The sequence below is a fragment of the Mastomys coucha genome, unplaced genomic scaffold (genome assembly GCF_008632895.1).
Source record: "Mastomys coucha isolate ucsf_1 unplaced genomic scaffold, UCSF_Mcou_1 pScaffold18, whole genome shotgun sequence".
Lineage (NCBI taxonomy): Eukaryota > Metazoa > Chordata > Mammalia > Rodentia > Muridae > Mastomys > Mastomys coucha.
The window spans coordinates 42,289,852-42,308,039 of record NW_022196900.1 but is presented as its reverse complement, the minus strand read 5'-3'; the positions used below and the strand labels follow the sequence as shown (position 1 = coordinate 42,308,039).

Genomic DNA, 18,188 nt, shown 5'->3' with positions numbered 1-18,188 from the left:
AGAGGGAGAGAGAGGTAGGGTGGGGATGGAAGTGGTTAATGAAACCTTCGAGTCTGGAGTAATTTGACCTGGGTGGTGATTTGCGGGGGTTTTAGATGTGGTCTGAAAAATTCCTACTCTGAAGTCAACCACAATAACAGTTCATTCTTGGGTCCTCTGCCAACTATGGCTCCCTGGTTACTTCCCTCTCCTGCAGTTGGAATTAAGTGACTGATCTAAGGTGACATCGGAGGGGACTGCAGTGTTAAGAGTTCATAATATGAAAAGTAAGGGTGTCACCCTCTGTAGGGCCCACATCTGTCTTTTGGGGGCACAGTATTTGCTACTTGGCTTTATGAGACGGTACATAGTTTGTAGTACGAAAGAAAACCTGTTACTGGGGGCGAGGAGCAGTAAACACCAGTTCATTGCAGAAAGCAAGCTTGTGACAAAGTTATTCAGCTTTCTCCCAAATCTTATGGTGTCTATAGGGATTTTTTTTTTGTCTAACCAAATAGTGTTTTTTTTCCCCCTAGAGTGAACAGTGTTTTGTTTTTTGTTTTGTTTTTCTTGTTGTTGTTTTGTTTTTCTCTTGAAGACACCGATGTGCAGCTTTTGGAAATGAGAGGAGAATGTAACCTTTAACACACATAAGAAGAGGAGGGGCAGGGTGAGAAAGGCTGCCCCAGTGGGGTATATGACACTGTGGAAATGAAAGATGCATCATGGCAAGTGAGCAGATTCTCAGGGAGCCACGCTGGTCTTTATTGTACTGGACAGAAGTTTAGCAGTAGAGGCAAGGGAGGTGAGGGGTGATATTTTGCAGACATTGTAGCCAAACATGATAAGGCTCCGGTTTAAAGTCCAAGGCTTCTAAAGTGAGGCTGGCCTGTGGCTTGCCTGCTTAGGACAGTTGCAGTCTTTTCCATTCTTGCTGTTTCTAGAGGTGCTTCTCGGACAGTTTGTAAGTGTCAAGGAGCTCCAGAGAGGAAAGAGAAAAACTGCGGAGGGTCTGGCCTCTGAGTCGGACCCTGTAAGTAGGATTCTCAACAGGCTAGACTCCCTTGGAAAGGTAAACTCTTAGCCAACCTATGTACAAGATAAGAGGTGAACTCAAAGCTGGAACAGCAGGGGCAGTAACAAAATGAAACAGTTTTAACATGTTTTTGCAACTGTTAAACTCTTAGTTTGAAAAGTGGCCAGTGTTGCCTTCTCTTTGAAAGGAACAACAACAACAACAACAACAACAACAACAACAACAACAAAATTCCCCTTTTAAGTTATGTCACTCAGTCTTGCCTCAATTCCACAAAAAAAGGAAGAGAAAAGATCTTGGAGAGGAGGACCCCGCCTCTGGGTGCAGGAGAAAGCAGTCAGTGCAGTCAGATCATCTTTGCAGTTTCTTTTCCCCCATTTTGTGAAATCAGAATCACAGTGAAGGTCACTGTGCGAATCACAAAGATAAGTTTGCTATTTTTCGTGAAATTTACTGTAGAACAAAGGGAGAAAAGGAAATGGGATAGAGGGATTATATTCTTCCCAGTTAACTCTGACCTAGTAAGCAGGAGACAAAGGCAGAAATGAATAACCAAGCTTTATGCAGGCATAGATAGACCAACAGGGTGTTCCTACCTTCAGGACTGAAGAGCAGTTGTTGTAGTATGTTAACCTCTTTCCTGGCATAACCAAATAACCTTTATCAACAACAAAAGGAGTCTGATTTTCTGCTTAATTTAATCCCTTCCTTGCTTCAAGTATAAGGGCAAGGTTTTGAGGAAGAGACTTATGAGTTTATGGCAATTGGTGACACCACCAGTACCACGTTTCATTGAAATTCACTATTGTGCTCAAAATTGCCTTTTTGTAGGCAAGCAATGAAGGCTGCTGAATCTGAGCCATCCATTTTGCTGGCACATACCGCAAGCCTTGTGTGTTCACGCCATGAACGGCCCCAGGAAGACAAAGAGGTAGACAGGCTCTCTGTCCCTTCCTTCCTAGTGTGCTGTAGCTGTGGAGACAAAACCTATGCGCTAGAGCCAATAAAAGATTTCATAGTAAAATCCCTGCCAGTAAGTGTGTAAGAACCCAGACCAGATGACGCAGATAAATGCAGAGGGTCCATGGAGGCAGAGGTTTGAGCCAAACACAGCATCATGGATGGGTTAGGACAGGAACACTGGCTGTTGGTAAGGAATGACATAGAACTGCTCTGAATGACGGTGGCGGCCCCTTCCACCTTATCTAAGAGTCTGCCTGTATCTCGCAGATGGAGATTAAATTGATCCAACAATTTGCTCTCCGCAAAGCCATGTTGGTTTTCTACCTAGTAATTTATGCTTTTCCTGGTGTTTGCAAATCGATTGCTATTATGGGATGCAGGCAGAACTGGGCCGGGATCCAGTAGGTTGGGGGATTACTGGAGTGGATAGCTGAACCTGCCCGTGAAAACCCAGAAGGCTCTTGTTTCTCTGTCTTTTGCTCTCTGAAGAAATGCATAGTCTTGGGTTTTTAAAAGCATTCTTAATTATTTTTAGATTATATCTTTTAAGGGACAGTATCTGCTTTATTTCAAGTTTCTACTATCTGGCCTTGCTATTTGCCTAACCTTCAAACGGTTTTAGTGGCTTTGTAGCTAGACCTCTCATTACAGGAAACCCTCCCCCCACCCCGCAAAGCATTATAGGCCAGTAATTGTTCCCTTTGAGAAGAAATATGTATAGCCATTTATCTAGCTTGATGAAGAAAATGTTGCTATGGAACAGCTTGGGAAAGTAGACTTTATTTAAACACTTCACCTCATTGTTGTACCTTAATTTTTTTTTTTTAAAGTTCTTCTTAGTATTGTGAAATTCTTTCATAACAAATTAAAAAGAAAACATATTCTGTGATTTCTTTACAGATTCTGGACAATCAGGAAGTCCAAGCCACAATGATCCTGCCAAGAATCCTCCAGGTAAATATGTGTCTCCGGACGTGTGCACCCTGACATTGTTGGAGAACAAAGGGGCCCTGTATAGATCAACACCCATAATTGGTCAGCTGCCTGTCTTGTTCTGGCAGGCAGTCGGATTGGGACAAGATGTGATTGTGTGTAGGCCTCTGCCACGGTAACGGCTTTCCCACTGCAGCCATCTTTGTTCACCTGAGTGGCGAGATTTTAAAATTTTTTTTTCAGTATCCTTAGAAGCTAATTCAAACACATGCTTAGTTTTATGTTTGAGGTATTTGAAAAGGTAAAAACCTTTTAATCATTTTAAAGATAAACAAACATTCCCTTCCCCCAAAGCCCCCAATACAAAAATCTGGTAATTTCTGTTCTTTTCTAGTTTACGCACTGTGTTTTAAGGAAGGTAGTGCTAAGTGGTTATGTTTTTATAAAGTGGCTCTTGCAGGACTTTTGCTTCCCTGTCTTCAGGGTAAGGTGCGTCTGGCCCTTAGTTTCAGACCTGAGCCTGGCTGCATACATTTTGGCTGTCCTGGGGTTTTCTTCTCCACACTCAAACCTACAGCATTCTACTTATTTATAAGAAGTATTTGTTCCCATGAGAAAAATCATATAAAATTAACATAGGGAAGAATTTCAAATTTCCATTATCATAAAATTTTAATTGTATCTGTGATTTTGCTAAAAGAATGTTCTAAAGATATTCTTAACAAAACAACTAAAAGGAAAACACAACGAACTCTAAATAGCCACACCTCCTCTCAGTCTCTCCAAAAAAAAAACCCAAAAAACCACCCCTCACCTGCCTGCCATTTCACTGGAATCAACCACACCATCAGAAATGAGGTTTCTCAGGCCCTCAGTTGCTTTGCAGTCCTGATGCCTGGCTAATATGAAGTTGAACTACCTCAAGTATCCCCAAATTACAGGAAAATAGACAATTTCGCTTGTAAAATGGCTGTAGAGAGGTACGGCAATCTGTATATTATGTAAAATACAAAATCCATCAAAACTTCTTTTGAAACTTACATCTGTATTTTTCTTAGAAAATTTAATTTTCTACATACACTTTAAGTTATATTCTTCTTAAAATTATATTGTTTAGAAAATATTGTATACTCTGACGGTGAAAATACTAATTTAATACATGTTATATACTCCAAAGGTGAAAATATTGATTTAATACATATTATATTCTCCAACAATAAAAAGTACTAATTTAATGTATATTTTAAATTTACACTGCATTGATTTTACTTGCTAAATTTGCTAATACTACAAACTGTGAGCAGAGCATAAAATATTTAAATTAAAAAAATAAACCTTTAAAAGCCTCTACACATTTTACAAAAATAAATAAATAAAAAGAAAAGAAAAGAAAAAGGAGGAAAGTATCTTCAGGAGAAAAGGATTGGTAAGCTTTAAAAGCCAGACTAAACAAAGGCTGTACTGTTTGCATCTGAACTTGATTGGAATTAATGAAGTAGTGAATAAGAAGTGCGTTTCTGAGCATGTGCAGAGACTCACCCGAATGGTGTCTTCTCTGAGCATGTGCAGAAGCTCACCCGAATGGTGTCTGCTCTGAGCATGTGCAGAAGCTCACCCGAATGGTGTCTGCTCTGAGCATGTGCAGAAGTTCACCAGAATGGTGTCTGCTCTGAGCATGTGCAGAGGCTCACCCAAATGTTTGCTGGAGCTGGGCAGAGGCAGGCAGGTGACCTTTGTGTGCTTATGTAATGGAGGATTGCATTTTTAGTATTTGTCTAGAAGGTTGGTTAAATTTTACTTTTGCTGCATACCACGCAGTCTCCTAACTTTTCTGGTTTTATAAAGCAAACAGAAACTAGTTAGAACACATTATTTTCCCCCACTTTTAAGTTTACTTGGCAGAAATTTTATTTTGATAACTGTCAAAAATCAAGATGTTAGAATAAAATTGAATTAGTTTAAATTAAAATTGGAATTTTCTTTGACCATTCGGGATCATCCATCATTTAACATGCTTTTTGCACATCATCATATGCATGTTATTATAGATCTTACTAAGGAATTTTCAGTTTGTTTTGAGACAACCTTTCTTAGCATATTAAAAGTTTTTGATAAGAGCAGAAATACATTGTACAATATTATAAAATAAACCAGGCTTTTGGAAGTAAGTAATAGTTTTCAAATTTAAATACAAGAGACCTGAATTTATCAAAGAAAAAACCCTATAAGCACCTAGGCATCGGGGGCTCAGGAGGACTGTCCTAGGACACTGTCTTCACCTCTGAAGGTTCTGTCTGACCTTGGTTGAACTATAAAATCTTCACACAGAGATTTAGCATCTCAGGAGGTGCACAAAGTCCATTTATTGGAAAATTCGGTCACTTGCGCTACAATCGTGGAGACCAATCTTCCCCTTGTTTCCATGAGAAGCTAGGCTTCTGCAAATGGTGGCTTCCCTTGCCTGTGTGTTGCCTCAGTGTTTCCACCAAGAGATGTGGAAATCTTAGGGATTGCCACTGTCTACTACGGTGTGTAGTTCCCAACAACTTAGGAACTTGGTACCATAGCAGCTCATGGATCTGCTCCTGACTGTTGATGTGATGGTGATCTCCCACCCAGCGGCTCTTGTGTGTCTGTGGACCGTCAGCCAGCTGCTCCACTCTGCTTGGCTGTCTGACGTAGATTCTACTACCTTACTTATTCTGAACTTCTGTTTTGTAATATACAGTATTTTTAAATATTTACTTTTTTAAAGAAAGTTAATGTGCAACTAATTGGTTTTATTAGGGCAGTTTCATACATGTCATTATACTTTGTTCTTCATCCCCGCCTTCTTCCCCTCCCCCTGTTCCCCTCTTGCTAACCCTGGTGTCCTTCACACTGGACTATGTACCTTGACAAATAAATAAGTCTTTATTTCAGAATTCGTGCTTTTCATTTGGGATTAGTGTTTAAGCACAAGCAACACAAGGGCAAGGGTATTTAGTATTTGTCATTTTTAAAGTATTTAAATAATTTCTTGGTGCTTGTATCTTAGAAAAGCATTTCAATAGCCTTTATGGAAGGTCTTCAACCTGTTTGGAACTTTAGGTTTTACTCTGATTTGCAATGAATGGTCAGATCATAGTCTTTTGAATTTAGCCTGGTTTTGCTATGTTACTTTGTAACTATATTCCTTGCACTGTGGTCTTTTAGCTTTCCAAACTGAATCACCTGCTTACTTCTGGATGGGAGGAAACCAAGAGAAAATAGCAATCTGGAAGATTAATTTGGCCTTTGTTCCAAGTTGATGTGTCAGTTTGTAGTTTATGAAGGCTGCAGTTTGGTGGGTTGTTCCCTTGGTCAGTAGAGCCATAAAGAAATGGTGAATCCTAGAGCAAGTCCTATACATTTTCAGATGTAACTTTTTGAAGTGTTTCACATTTCTTTAGCCAGAATTTTCTAGTTTGGAACGAATGGGTGTAGAGTTTAATATTCTACCTTTCTTTTTTTGCAGGAGTGTGTACATTTTTGGGGTGTGTGTATGTGTGTGTGTGTGTATTTATGTGTATGTGTGTGTGTGTTGATATTTGCATGTGGCTTGACATTATATCATTTTATGAGCCTTAGAGCCATATCTTATGTGACCTCAAGTCAGGTACCTTGAATCTCTTCTCCATAGCAAGGATAGAAATGACTAATTAAATCACATGAAGAATCTCTGTCAGATTCAGCAATGTAGTTGTGAATACTTTCATGTAAGAAACTGTTTGAGTTATACAAATTTGCAAGTTGATCATTCCCCAGATGTATTTGGTAGATCCCACCATTGAAGCCATCACAGGGGAGCCACAAAGCTAATAAGAACCAGTTGGTACTGCCTGAGAAGACAGCTCTGCATTTGCACTGGTACTCAGCACCTGCTGGAATCACTGGGGCCCTCGTTCCCCTAACCTTTCCCTCGGTGTTTTAAACCTTGGATTCTGGAGTGTACATAACACTCTCTAATAGATGTTGAAATCCTAAAGCTCTTCTCTTTGCTATTCTCACGAACAGATCAATGTTTTTAGACTCCTACTACCAAAGAAAAATGAGCCTTCCTTCGATATTTAAAATTAGAACCCACTGTTTAAAAGTTCATACTTAGTCATTTATTTCTGCTAGTCAAGAATTTTTTAAATGGGAGAAAATATATTGTTTAATAATACTGATGAATAGCACTAAACTGTGGTATAGTATAATATTCAACAAACTATAAGCAAGCTTTCTATTCACAAAAGAATAACTAGAAAGACCTTGAAATGAACAGTTAACAGCAGTTAATACCTGAAGATAGGAAAAGCTTTTAAGTAATTTAAAAATTAGATCTGTGCCAGTCAAAAATCAAAGGATCATTTTTTTTCTTGGATTTGCTTCAGAAACATATTTCTTTTCCTTCTCACTTATTTGGAAAACATTACACTTAATAAAGTCTTTACATGTTCAAAATCAGGACAGGATTGAGGATAAAGGAGAAGCAGATAAGGGAAGTGTTTGTTCACAAAATATTCTGAAAAAGCCAGAAGGAGGTCTAGCCCCCAGCTACTAATTTTTCTAGGCTACATTCTGGGTTCTCAGACATAACCCACTCTTCAAAGGTTGGTGTGCATGGCAGTTGGCACCAAGCCAGGTCTATACTATGAAGTTGTTCTGGTTGCATGGAATAGTTAATTTTCTAAAAGAAAAATAATTTAGAGCTATCCCAGGAGATCCCAAGAGAAGGAGAGCTCTCTCTGGTTCTAAATTCACTCAGTCACTAATTTTATCAGGCACAAATAATATCAATTACCACCAGCTATCAAGTTCAGGAGTAAATATTACATACTCGACCACGAGGTTCTCAGTTTGAGCAAGCTAAAATGAGGAGTGGAAGCCTCCATCTCTCCTTGGGAGTTTTGGAATATATGTCATTTCACACTGAGTATCCTTAACATCTCAAGAATTTCTGAGCTAGCCATACATAAGTGAAAATTCCATCTGATAGATACTTCATCAGCATCTATTTTGTGCCCAACACGAGGCTAAATGTTGTAGACTTTTACACAATATGAATTCCACTTAATCCTCATTCTTCCCAAGTTTTGTCTGTAAGTAATACAGTATTTTATATATGCTGAGGATTAAACTTTATATATGCTTCAACTGAGTTGTTTTAGTTCAAAGTTGTGGAACAGAGTTTCTAACAACTTCAGGGAACATGAAGGGGGAGGGGGGAAGAACATAAGGCATAGATTGACATTTCTCTCCTGAATCAAGCTCTGTCTTTTTCAGTCATCTTGAGGTCATGAGGAGACTGCAGAGTTCAGCCAGCTCCTTAGTAACTCCGCTATCTGCACACCATTGGCAAGGAACACACAGAACACCTGGATAATTGCATGTGCTTCATAAAAATGGATGTAGTTTAGTTTTGCTTTAAATTATGTTTTTTTCTCCAGCTTGACTGGTCAAGAAAGCTTCACATAGAAAGAGCTATTCGATCTGGAACCAAATACATAATTTTTTTGTTCTGTCCATCGTGGATATAGAAAGGAGAGTGAAGATAACAGGAACAAAGAAGTGAAGTAGAGTGAGAGAGTAGTAGACTAGGCAAGGCTGGGATGGGTTTTATAGTGGTCGCCATGGAAGCCGATGCTTTCAGGTTCATGGTCGGGTAGAACTGGAGTTTTTAGAGGATGAGTCTGTTGTGCGTCTCTTGGCATTGGAAGTCAGAGATGCTGGCCTTATTGCATAGCTCTTCCACTGCCATGAGAATAGGTCTTGTCATCTCTCTTTGGGGATTGGGCAACTTTTCCCCTGGCAAGACTTCATCTGTTAGACCATCACATTGACACTGTATAAATACTGTTTTCCTAGTTGCCTCCCCAAGATGTCCCTACCCCCTGAAGCCACCGATTTTTTCCATTCCCCTTAAACCTTGTCTGTCTATATTCTTCCTAACCTTTCTTATCTCTTTTTTCCCCCTGTTGACTCTTACTAAAGAGTCCTTCAGACAAGCCTCCCCCACCAGAGGCTCCTCTCTTCCTTGTTCTGACTAGACAAGAAAGGCCACCAACTTTTTAACTAGGCTTGTGTACTCATTGAGTCTCTTGACCTCAAGACTTTTTAGGAGCTGGCCCCAAGTGGTTCCTTTCCATTCCGGGCCAGCTAACACGTGCTCTGTCTTGTTTTCTTTGTGACAGGCTCTAACCCCGTAGCCCCCATTGCTTTGAAGCGGTAGCTAGCTTCCCATATCAGCCACCAAGTGTTGGGATTACAGGTGTGTAACACCATGTCTGGCTGATATTCTGGAGTATTGTTGATTTGAGTGTACTCTGTTTAAAATTTGCCTCTTTGCAGGGCGGTGGTGGCACACGCCTTTAATCCCAGCACTTGGGAGGCAGAGGCAGGTGGATTTCTGAGTTTGAGGACAGCCCGGTCTACAGAGTGAGTTCCAGGACAGCAGAGCTATATAGAGAAAAAACCCTGTCTCAAAAAACAAAACAAAACAAAACAAAAACCCAAAAACTTGCCTCTTCATTTGGAAGATAATATCTCTTAAAGTCCAGGAATTGGTGCTTTCTTAAGTTTTTATAATGACATTTTTCTTAATGAGATCCTTTGCCTTAGCCTTCTGTGTTTTCAGTACCTCCTATGCATTTTCAGACTGCGTTCTCCTTTGGTTTGGCCAAAGGTATGCTGTTGGAGTAGATTCCTCTTTTAATGTCTCAGACCTTTGTTTCCAACAATAGGTTGAACTTGCTTCCCCAGATGTCTCGTGGGTAACTCAGATTTAACATTTTCAAAATTAAATTAATCAGACTTACTATGTTTATGTTCCTTTGTTAGTATCTTAGTTCTATTAGAATCTCCTCAGTCACTTTTGCTTGGGGAAACTTATAACTTTCTTAGAGATTCCCCCTTTTACCTATATACTTTTCCTTGGGTACTGAATTCTTAATTTTTTTGTTCCAGCTTGAGTTCTGTCTTCCTTTCCTACTGCTGTGAAAAGACACTATGACCCAGGGAACTTACAAAAGAAAGCATTTAATTTGAGGGCTTACGGTTCCACAGGGTTATAGAGTCCACGGCCACCATGGCAGGGAGAATAGCGGCAGGCAGGCCAGCGTGATGCTGCAGCAGTTGAGAGCTTACATCTGATCCCCAAGCATGAGGCAGGGAGTGGGGTGGCTTACTGGGAATGGTATAGGCTTTTTAAACCTCAGAGTTCATCTGGAGTGACATACTTTCTCCAACAAAGCCATACTTCATAATCCTTCTTAAACAGTTCTACCAGCTGCAAAGCAAACATTTGAAGCTATCAGCTTATCAAAGCCATTCCCATTTAAACCACCTCAGGCTCTAAGCATGATTTCTTGCCTGAATTCTCGTAATTGCCTCTTCTTCTTTCCTGTGCTTCTTTTTTCTCATCCTATGCATGAATCTGTCATGAAGCACGAACATGGTTTAAAAGCCTAGGATGGCTCACTGCATAGAAAACTTGAGTTCCCCAAGTAGTTTTAGATCAGCAAGTTTTCAACCTCTGGGTCGTGCATGACCCCTTTGGGGGTTGCAAATATCCTGCATATCAGATTTTTACATTATGTTTCATAACAGTAGCAACATTACAGTGGTGAAATAATTTTGTGGTTGGGGGTTGCCACAACATGAATTGTATTAAAGGGTTCTAGCATTTGGAAGGTTAAGGACCACTTGGTTAGATGCTGCTCAATACTCAGTTCCCTCATCTCCTGCTTTTATCCCCACATCATCAGCTGCTGAGCTCTGTCTAGTGTCACAGCTTCTGGAGCCCCACTACAAACCAGTGCTCACCTTAGTCATCCAGACTCTTTCATGCATCCTGTTGGATTTTTCCAGACAGAACTGGGTACCTCTGTATCTACTACATTCACAACTCTATCCTCTCAGCCTGCTTACATTGTCTCTTCTAATAGATAATTTTTCCACGATGACACTACTACTATAATCTAGTTGATCTTGTATAAAGTAATCCTAGAAATATTGTTCATCAAAAGTTCATGTGTGGATACTTAGAGATTGTTGTCCAACTTCTTCTTTCCCTTCCTTATCAAACCCGTGTGAAAGCTGTAAGGACCTCTATGAAATCGCAAGTAGTTACTGGCAAATGTAGCTTTAATTCAGTTTTTTTTCCCCATGAGTCAAAATTTTATTCAGGTGTAAGTTTAATACACGACCAATACTTTCCCACATTATTCACTACCCACAACCTGCAAGCTATACTGTGTGTGTGAGGGGGTAGGGGGAGGGTGGTAACAGAGGTGAGCTGATGGAGGATGATGGGAGTGGAGGTTGGGCCAGTGAGGATGTAATTAGGGTGAGTGTAGGGGAGGGCGTAATTATAATTAGGGTGAGCTTGGGAGGGGCATAACCAGATGTGTTTAGGGAGGAATGATATAAGAGGTCCCTAGGAAGTGGGATCAGGTCACCTGGGAAGCAGGCTCCCCTACTGCATCATTTCTACTGTCTCTTCTTCACTCCATATTATCCTACATGTCAAATCATCATTGAACAGATCAGGTTGAGACTTGTCACTTAGCCCCAGTATATCTCAAGTAAACGAGAAAATACTGTCTCTCTACCATACCGTGAGAGAGAGGACAGGTTGGTTCAGGGGCTAGTCTTAGTTATTCAAGTTTTTTGTTTGTTTGTTTAAACTTTATCCATGTTAAAGGCCTTGTAGTGTCTGAAATTAAGTAGCCATGCAACATGGATTCCGAATAAAAGTGTAATATACTGATGTAGGCACTTAGCTTACACTGTCCCTAGTTCAGGAAGAAAACTTCCCAGAAGGCTTGACATCAATGCATTGTAGTTTGTTAACTTTTAAGAGCTGTTGCTGGAATGTAGTTTTCTTTCATTGCTGAATGTCTTGGTTCCCACAGAGAGTCAGAATTCCCATGCAAAAGTCCAAAGTACCCTGAGGTTAGGTCCTGCCTGGACCCCACTCCTCTGGGCACTGTTTTAATGATTGTTCCTTCAGACAAGTATTTTGTATCCCTCTCACAGTGACTGCCTATGTCTAAAAATCTCCTCTCGGTTTCTTTTTCTCTCCCTGTGTATTTCTAAGCACTACCTTTCCAGTATGCAGCTCCGGATTAATAATGCAAATCATTTTCCTCCTCACAGCTGGAATGGGAGGACAGTTCTGTAGCCCAGAGTGGGCTCTCTAGGGCTGGTTGCAGTCTCTGAAGTCTGTAGAGATGAGGTTTCCTGTTCTCTCTAGCCTCCCCAAGGCACAGGGGAGATGCGCCCTGTAATGTGGCACAGGCAGAGCGCACGGTCGCACATGAGCACCTCTCAGTGCTCAAGCTCTACAGTTCTCTCTGCCTTCCAAGTGTCAAAAGTGCATCTTAAGATGCCAGGCAGCTCTACCAGAGTTTTCCTTGTTCTTACTTTTTCCTATGACACCAAATGAAATAATTTAAGCCAGGACTTGTACATGACAATTTGAGTCTTGCTATCTTTTAACTAACAATGCCAAAGAACCTTGAATAATTTAGAAGGTTTTGTTTTTCAAGGTTGTTAAGAATTTTGAGGGGTGTTTGACATAAGCTAAGTTTCAGAGACCTTGCCCTTTTTTAGTGTTTGTTTAATGAAGCAGCAATAGGACCAGATTCTTGTTTTGTTGCTGTGATGCTTTTGATTATTAGCCCATTAAAGGTATTCCCTCATATATTTTGGACTTGGATTGTTTCATGTCTCCATAATCCCCCCCCCCTCCACACACACACCCTGTGGCATACCCATGTTCCCCTAGTATTCAGGAAAGAGAAGACAGCAATTTCATTTGACTTTTAGGTTTCACCTTTGGATTATCAATTAAATCAAATGTAGGGCTGAAGAGATGGGTTAGTCACTGCCTACTTGTGCAAGCATGAAGACATGAGATTGGATCCCTAGCACCTATGTGGTAGTGTGCACATGTGTCTAGAACCTTAGTCCTGGAGGAGTAGAGACAGGTGGATTCCCAGAGCTCCCTGAGCCTGTGAGCCTAGTTCCATGAGAAACCTTGTCACAAAATGTACAATAGAATAATAGAGGAAGACATATTTAGGCTGACCTATGGCCTCTATTCTTATGCTCATACTAATGAAGACACACATGCATGAACACATGCTGTTAGATTTATATACACACACACAGATACACACACACATAGACACAAACAGATATATATGCACACAAACATACAAACAGACACACATACATGCATATATACACACAAACACACACACAGATAAACACACACATATACACACGTAGACACAACATACACATGCATACACACACACACACACACACACACTCATCCCCCCCCCCAAATATACTTGTTAATGCCATGATGTTTTGTCAATTGCTGTTGCTCCTGGTTATTTTGTAGATTATTTTTAATACAATGCGTTTTTAACTGTAAATTTTGGCATTTGGACTGTTGTCACATTCCTAACTAAGCTACTCTCTAGCCAGAGTAGGATTTTTCTTGTGTGACACAATGAAGCATTCTGCTGTTTTTGTCTCAGCAGTCTTAGATGATATCCAGGAGTATCCACCCCCCCCCACCTCGCCACGCACTCGCGAGCACATGCACATGTGCACATGCACACACGCGTGCGTGTGCACACACACACACATACACATACACTGTTACCCTTCACTCAGAGAGGGAGAAGTAGCTGGGAATGTTTAAGACCCAGCATGGAGAGGAAAAGACAGAGGAAAGAATGAATGGGTGCATGACTAAATGCAGAGGCTCCGGACCCTCGGGGCATTACTCTTAATTAAAAGAAAATAAGCAAAGTCTTTTCAAAAGAAGATAATTGGTGCTAAATTATAATGTGTGTTTATTAGCAAATATTTTCACCTTAATTAGTTCATCTAAGTCATTATAATAACTTCCTGACCTCAGTAGCTGATAGTTTTGCCTTGGGTCTAACCCTCTGACATGTGTGTTGCAGGTTCACATTCTCTTGGTAATGTGTAAAATACATTATTCCATTTTCTCCTTCTGCTGCCAAGGCCCCACACTAGGCTCAACTGAAATTCTTGACCATCATAAAACAGCTCTTCAGGCTTTCCATGTCTCTTGTTTGTGTTCTTCTAGCCATGGTTAATATCTAGAGTGTCTGCACCCTGTGACTACCTCCTCGATAGACTTAAGACTCTCCCCTATTCATTTTACAGTAATAGTGCTTAGCACGTTCCCGTCAGTGAGTTCTGAACACCTTAGGATTATCATTACATTCTTTTGTAGTCTCCTCTTTACTAAGGTATCTGAGCCCGGCTAGAGATAGTACTTAGCAGTGCTCAAGGCTTGTGACATGGAGGATCAGACAATATATGTTCAACAGTATAAGCCCAGACACAGTGCCAGGCCTCAGCCAGAAAAGTCAGGCATTTCTATGGGGATACAAGGCAGTCCTTTGCCTTGTAGGTAAACGGCACCCACAGTCAGGACTGTGCAGGAGGAAGCTTATTGAAGACATAGGGCTTGTAAAATCCTTGATTCAGAATCTAGGCTTAGAGACTTCCTCTTCTCCCGGTCAAATGAATCGTCAAGAGGTCTTCTTCACGCTTTTGTGCTTTTCCTCACTAACCCAGAGAGAAAGTACCACAATCTTGCCATACGTTGCATGATCATTCTGGTAAGACAGCATCAGAGGAGCAAGACGAGCAAAGGCTATCCTGTAGTGGTCGGGATCGGCTGAGTGTATCGAATTCTCTGGTGATGGTTTTCGTGGAGATAGAAACAGTACCACATTCTGAAAATCTGGCTACTTATTGTACAAGATGAGCTGGAACTGGAGTTACACGTGATTGTGAGCCAATGTATAATATGCCAGCAGTTGACCCTGAGTCCTCTAGACCAGTGCTCAAAGTTGCTGAGCCATTTCCCTAGCCCTCACATGTTCATTCTTGTATGGCTTCATTATCAGCATGGTTACCTGGTAGAATGTCAACTAGCTAGGTGGTGGGAAGGGAGAACACAGAATCCAACTCCTCTTAGAATCTCGGGAGCTGTTCCTGTTCCTGGAAACTTTGATGAATACTACTAATAAATCATTGCTTCTCTCAGTAATTATTCACCAACTTGGAGGACTTTAACACATTTCTTATTTAATCTTCTTAACTCTGAGTTTAGTGCTTTTGGAGAGGTAAGAACAATAAATATTGGAGGTTATCAGCATCATGGCCATCGTCATTGTCATCAAAACAGCAGCAACTAAAACAACAAATGGCCAGCCTGCTTTTTCAGGATGATGTAGAACCTGAAGTGCTTAGCCTGAAGCCTGGTATATAATTAACACTCAATAAATGTTAACTATTATTTGCATCGTCATCATCATTGTTGTTACTATTTTGCAAAAGTGAGTAATCTTGGCTGAGTCTCTGAGTGAGGAGACAGGAGTCCAGATCTGCTGTTGCTCATTCTACAGCCTCACACTCAGCCCGGATTAAAGGCTGCGTATGTAGCCAACAGAAAGCCACATACTGCACCAAGTCCAAACCCAAAGTCTGGATAAGGTTAAATGAAAACAACCACACTAATAGGCCCTTGATGGAAAAAAAAAAAAAAGAAAGAAAGAATGTGTTAGTACCATCTAGAAAAGTGTGTTTTTGAATATGAGAAACTAGGGAGAAGGGGAAAGCAATTTATTCAGAAGGAAGGACTTGTATGATAAATGAACAAAAAAAATATGCAGTTTGAATAAACATGGAACTGTGTAAGAAGGAAAAAGTAGTAAAAGAAGTTGTTTTTATGCTACTAAAGTCTATAACTGACAGGCAGACATCCAGCCCGGGGGAAGTGATCATTGACACAGAAAACTAACTCAAGTTATTTGCTCTTAAAAGCAGAGGATTAAAGTGTTTAAATAATGGATGATAGAAGATGAGAAAACTTCAAACTCTTTTATGCTACCTTTGTAGAAAAAAAAATCAGTGTTATAGAATTGAAAGCAAATGAAGAGAATTTGTATGAGCTAAGAATGACTTAAATATGTGGGTCCAAAAAGCTAACTGTATCTAGTGCACAGTCATGGAAAGAGATCAGCAACTAAATATATTCAGTGGAAATGTTTATATTTCAAAGCTGGAGCAGAAAATCTTTTGATCATCCCAGATGAATACAGAGTTATCTGCATATTTCTATTTTTCAAGATGAAACGCTAGAAGATAGTCTTGGGATGTTTGAAATTACGAGAAGAAAACTTTTGCATTCAAAGGCAACAGAAACAAATTCATTTTTATTTGTGGCCCCCTAAAATTATCTATGTTTTATCATAATTTTCCCCCTGAAAATCCATTCCAACTGTCAATAATTCAATTTTTAAAAATGTCAGAGAAGTAGTAGAGATAATTCAAAAATGTTGAGTTCCTGTATATTCAAGTATAAAGCTTAGCCATTGGACTGATTGTGAGTTGTGCTTGATAAGTATTGTAAACAATATTACAAACATAAATGCCGATGTGAAGATTACTTATTTCTCAGCATAGTCATATTGTGGTTACGGATTCCAAGTTACATATTTAAAATTGTGGCAAAAATATACAGAACATGAAGTATGCCCTCCTACTAATGTTCAGTTATACAATTTAGTAGTGATAATGTGTTCACATCATCATATATGCATTCTTGGGAACTTTGTCATTTCATAAGGCTAAACTCTGCCCTTAAACAGTTCCCCATTGCTCTCCCAGCCCCTCACAATGGTTCTACTTCACCAGCCTAACTGTTCTATATCACTCATATATGTGAAGTCATATAGTCTATGTCTTTTTGCAGTTGGCTGATTTCCAGATTGCATTTTTAAGAACTGGAAATAGGAAGGGGTTGGGGGAAGAAACAAGGAATGGAGTCTCGCTGTCTTTTTTTAGAGTAATTTGCTGGTGGATTTTGCTAGTCTTTATTGTTAGCTTTCATCACATTTTTGCTTAGATTTGAGATTCAGTAAAACAGCTCTTTGCCGTGAAGTGAATTGTCAGGATCTTGATATGGTCATGGGAGCGTTTATTCCTTACCCAAAGGGTAAGTTTTCGGATAACAGACTGAACTTAGTCGTGAGCCTAAATGGTGATGCTGTACTTGTCCTTTGGATGGCACAACTATATTCAGTTGAGGATGTTTTATGTAGGACCCATGAGGTTGCACGTGTGTATGCTGGAGCTTTTTTATTGGCTACTTACTTGGGATTCATGAAGGAGGTGACACTTAAGAACTTAAGTCTGCTAGTCTCAGAAAAGAATAAGTGACATTATTCTTCAGATTTGTCACCATTTCCTAAGGCCTGGCATAGTGTGACATCAAAACTCTTTCCATCTGTTTGCCCATTTTGGACCTGATGTTATTTAGGGTGGTTGTTCATTCACCTATCTGTTCTGTCTGGAGTGGCCATATCCTGAAGTGCGCTCAAATCGCCCACAGATTCTAATTCTCAGGACAAGGTGGAGCCTGCCATCCTGCAGTTGTACGGGCTCTGACATGCACCAGGGCATTGCTTTCTGCTCCTTGGTTCATTGCTAACATAGTGGTTCCCAAACGGCTACACATCTGAATTTCTTGTGGGGAATGTAACACTCTCTCCTGTCCAGGTCTCACCCCAAAGGAATTAAGTCAAAATAATTGAGGTTGGAATCTAAGCTTTCATTGGTTTTAAGATCCCCAGGTGGTTACAGTGCTGAGCAAATGTTGGGAAACTCTGCGCTAGGATAATTGGTCTGTTTCAGGGTTTCCAGTTCTTTGCAATTTTGGTTACTTTTATTTTACCAAGTAATTGCTCATTTGAACTTTCAAAGCTGTGGTCAGTTTTATGTGCGATCCTCTCCCAAGTCAGTTTCCATGTTTATGTCTCCTTGCTGATCTGGTGTGTTTTCGTGATTTTTCTTAGCCAGCCTTGGAAATAAGATTTTTTTCCTTTGTTCTTTTCAAGAAATTCTTTTTCTTTCTTTATCACCATATTTTTCTTTTCTTAAAAAAAAAATAACCCTATATGTATGGATATTTTGCCTGTTTGCATATCTGTGTACCGTGTAGTTTGTAAGTTCCCTTTGGGTTTTCTCTGTAGTCCATTGTTTATTAATTCCAAAGTATTTCACAAGAATTGCTCATTTCTTTTTCTATTATCAGTTTTGTTTCTCAAAGATGAAACTGTATGACCCAAAGAAGCCTCCACTTTTAAGGATTTGCTAAACTTTATATTAAATATTTATTACAACTTCTCCCTCTCCCTCTCCCCCCCCCCCC

The 18,188-nt window shown here is 40.0% G+C and overlaps 1 protein-coding gene across 7 annotated transcripts in view; it reads left to right on the top strand.

The window, feature by feature from the left end:
- Nfib (nuclear factor I B) overlaps positions 1–18,188 on the top strand; it is a 219,664-nt gene that overhangs the window by 121,787 nt on the left and 79,689 nt on the right. For all 7 annotated transcript variants that reach the window (XM_031377750.1, XM_031377749.1, XM_031377748.1 and 4 more), the window contains exon 3: positions 2,879–2,932. In XM_031377750.1, the coding sequence (XP_031233610.1) occupies positions 2,879–2,932 (54 nt within the window). The remainder of the gene's footprint in view (positions 1–2,878; positions 2,933–18,188) is intronic.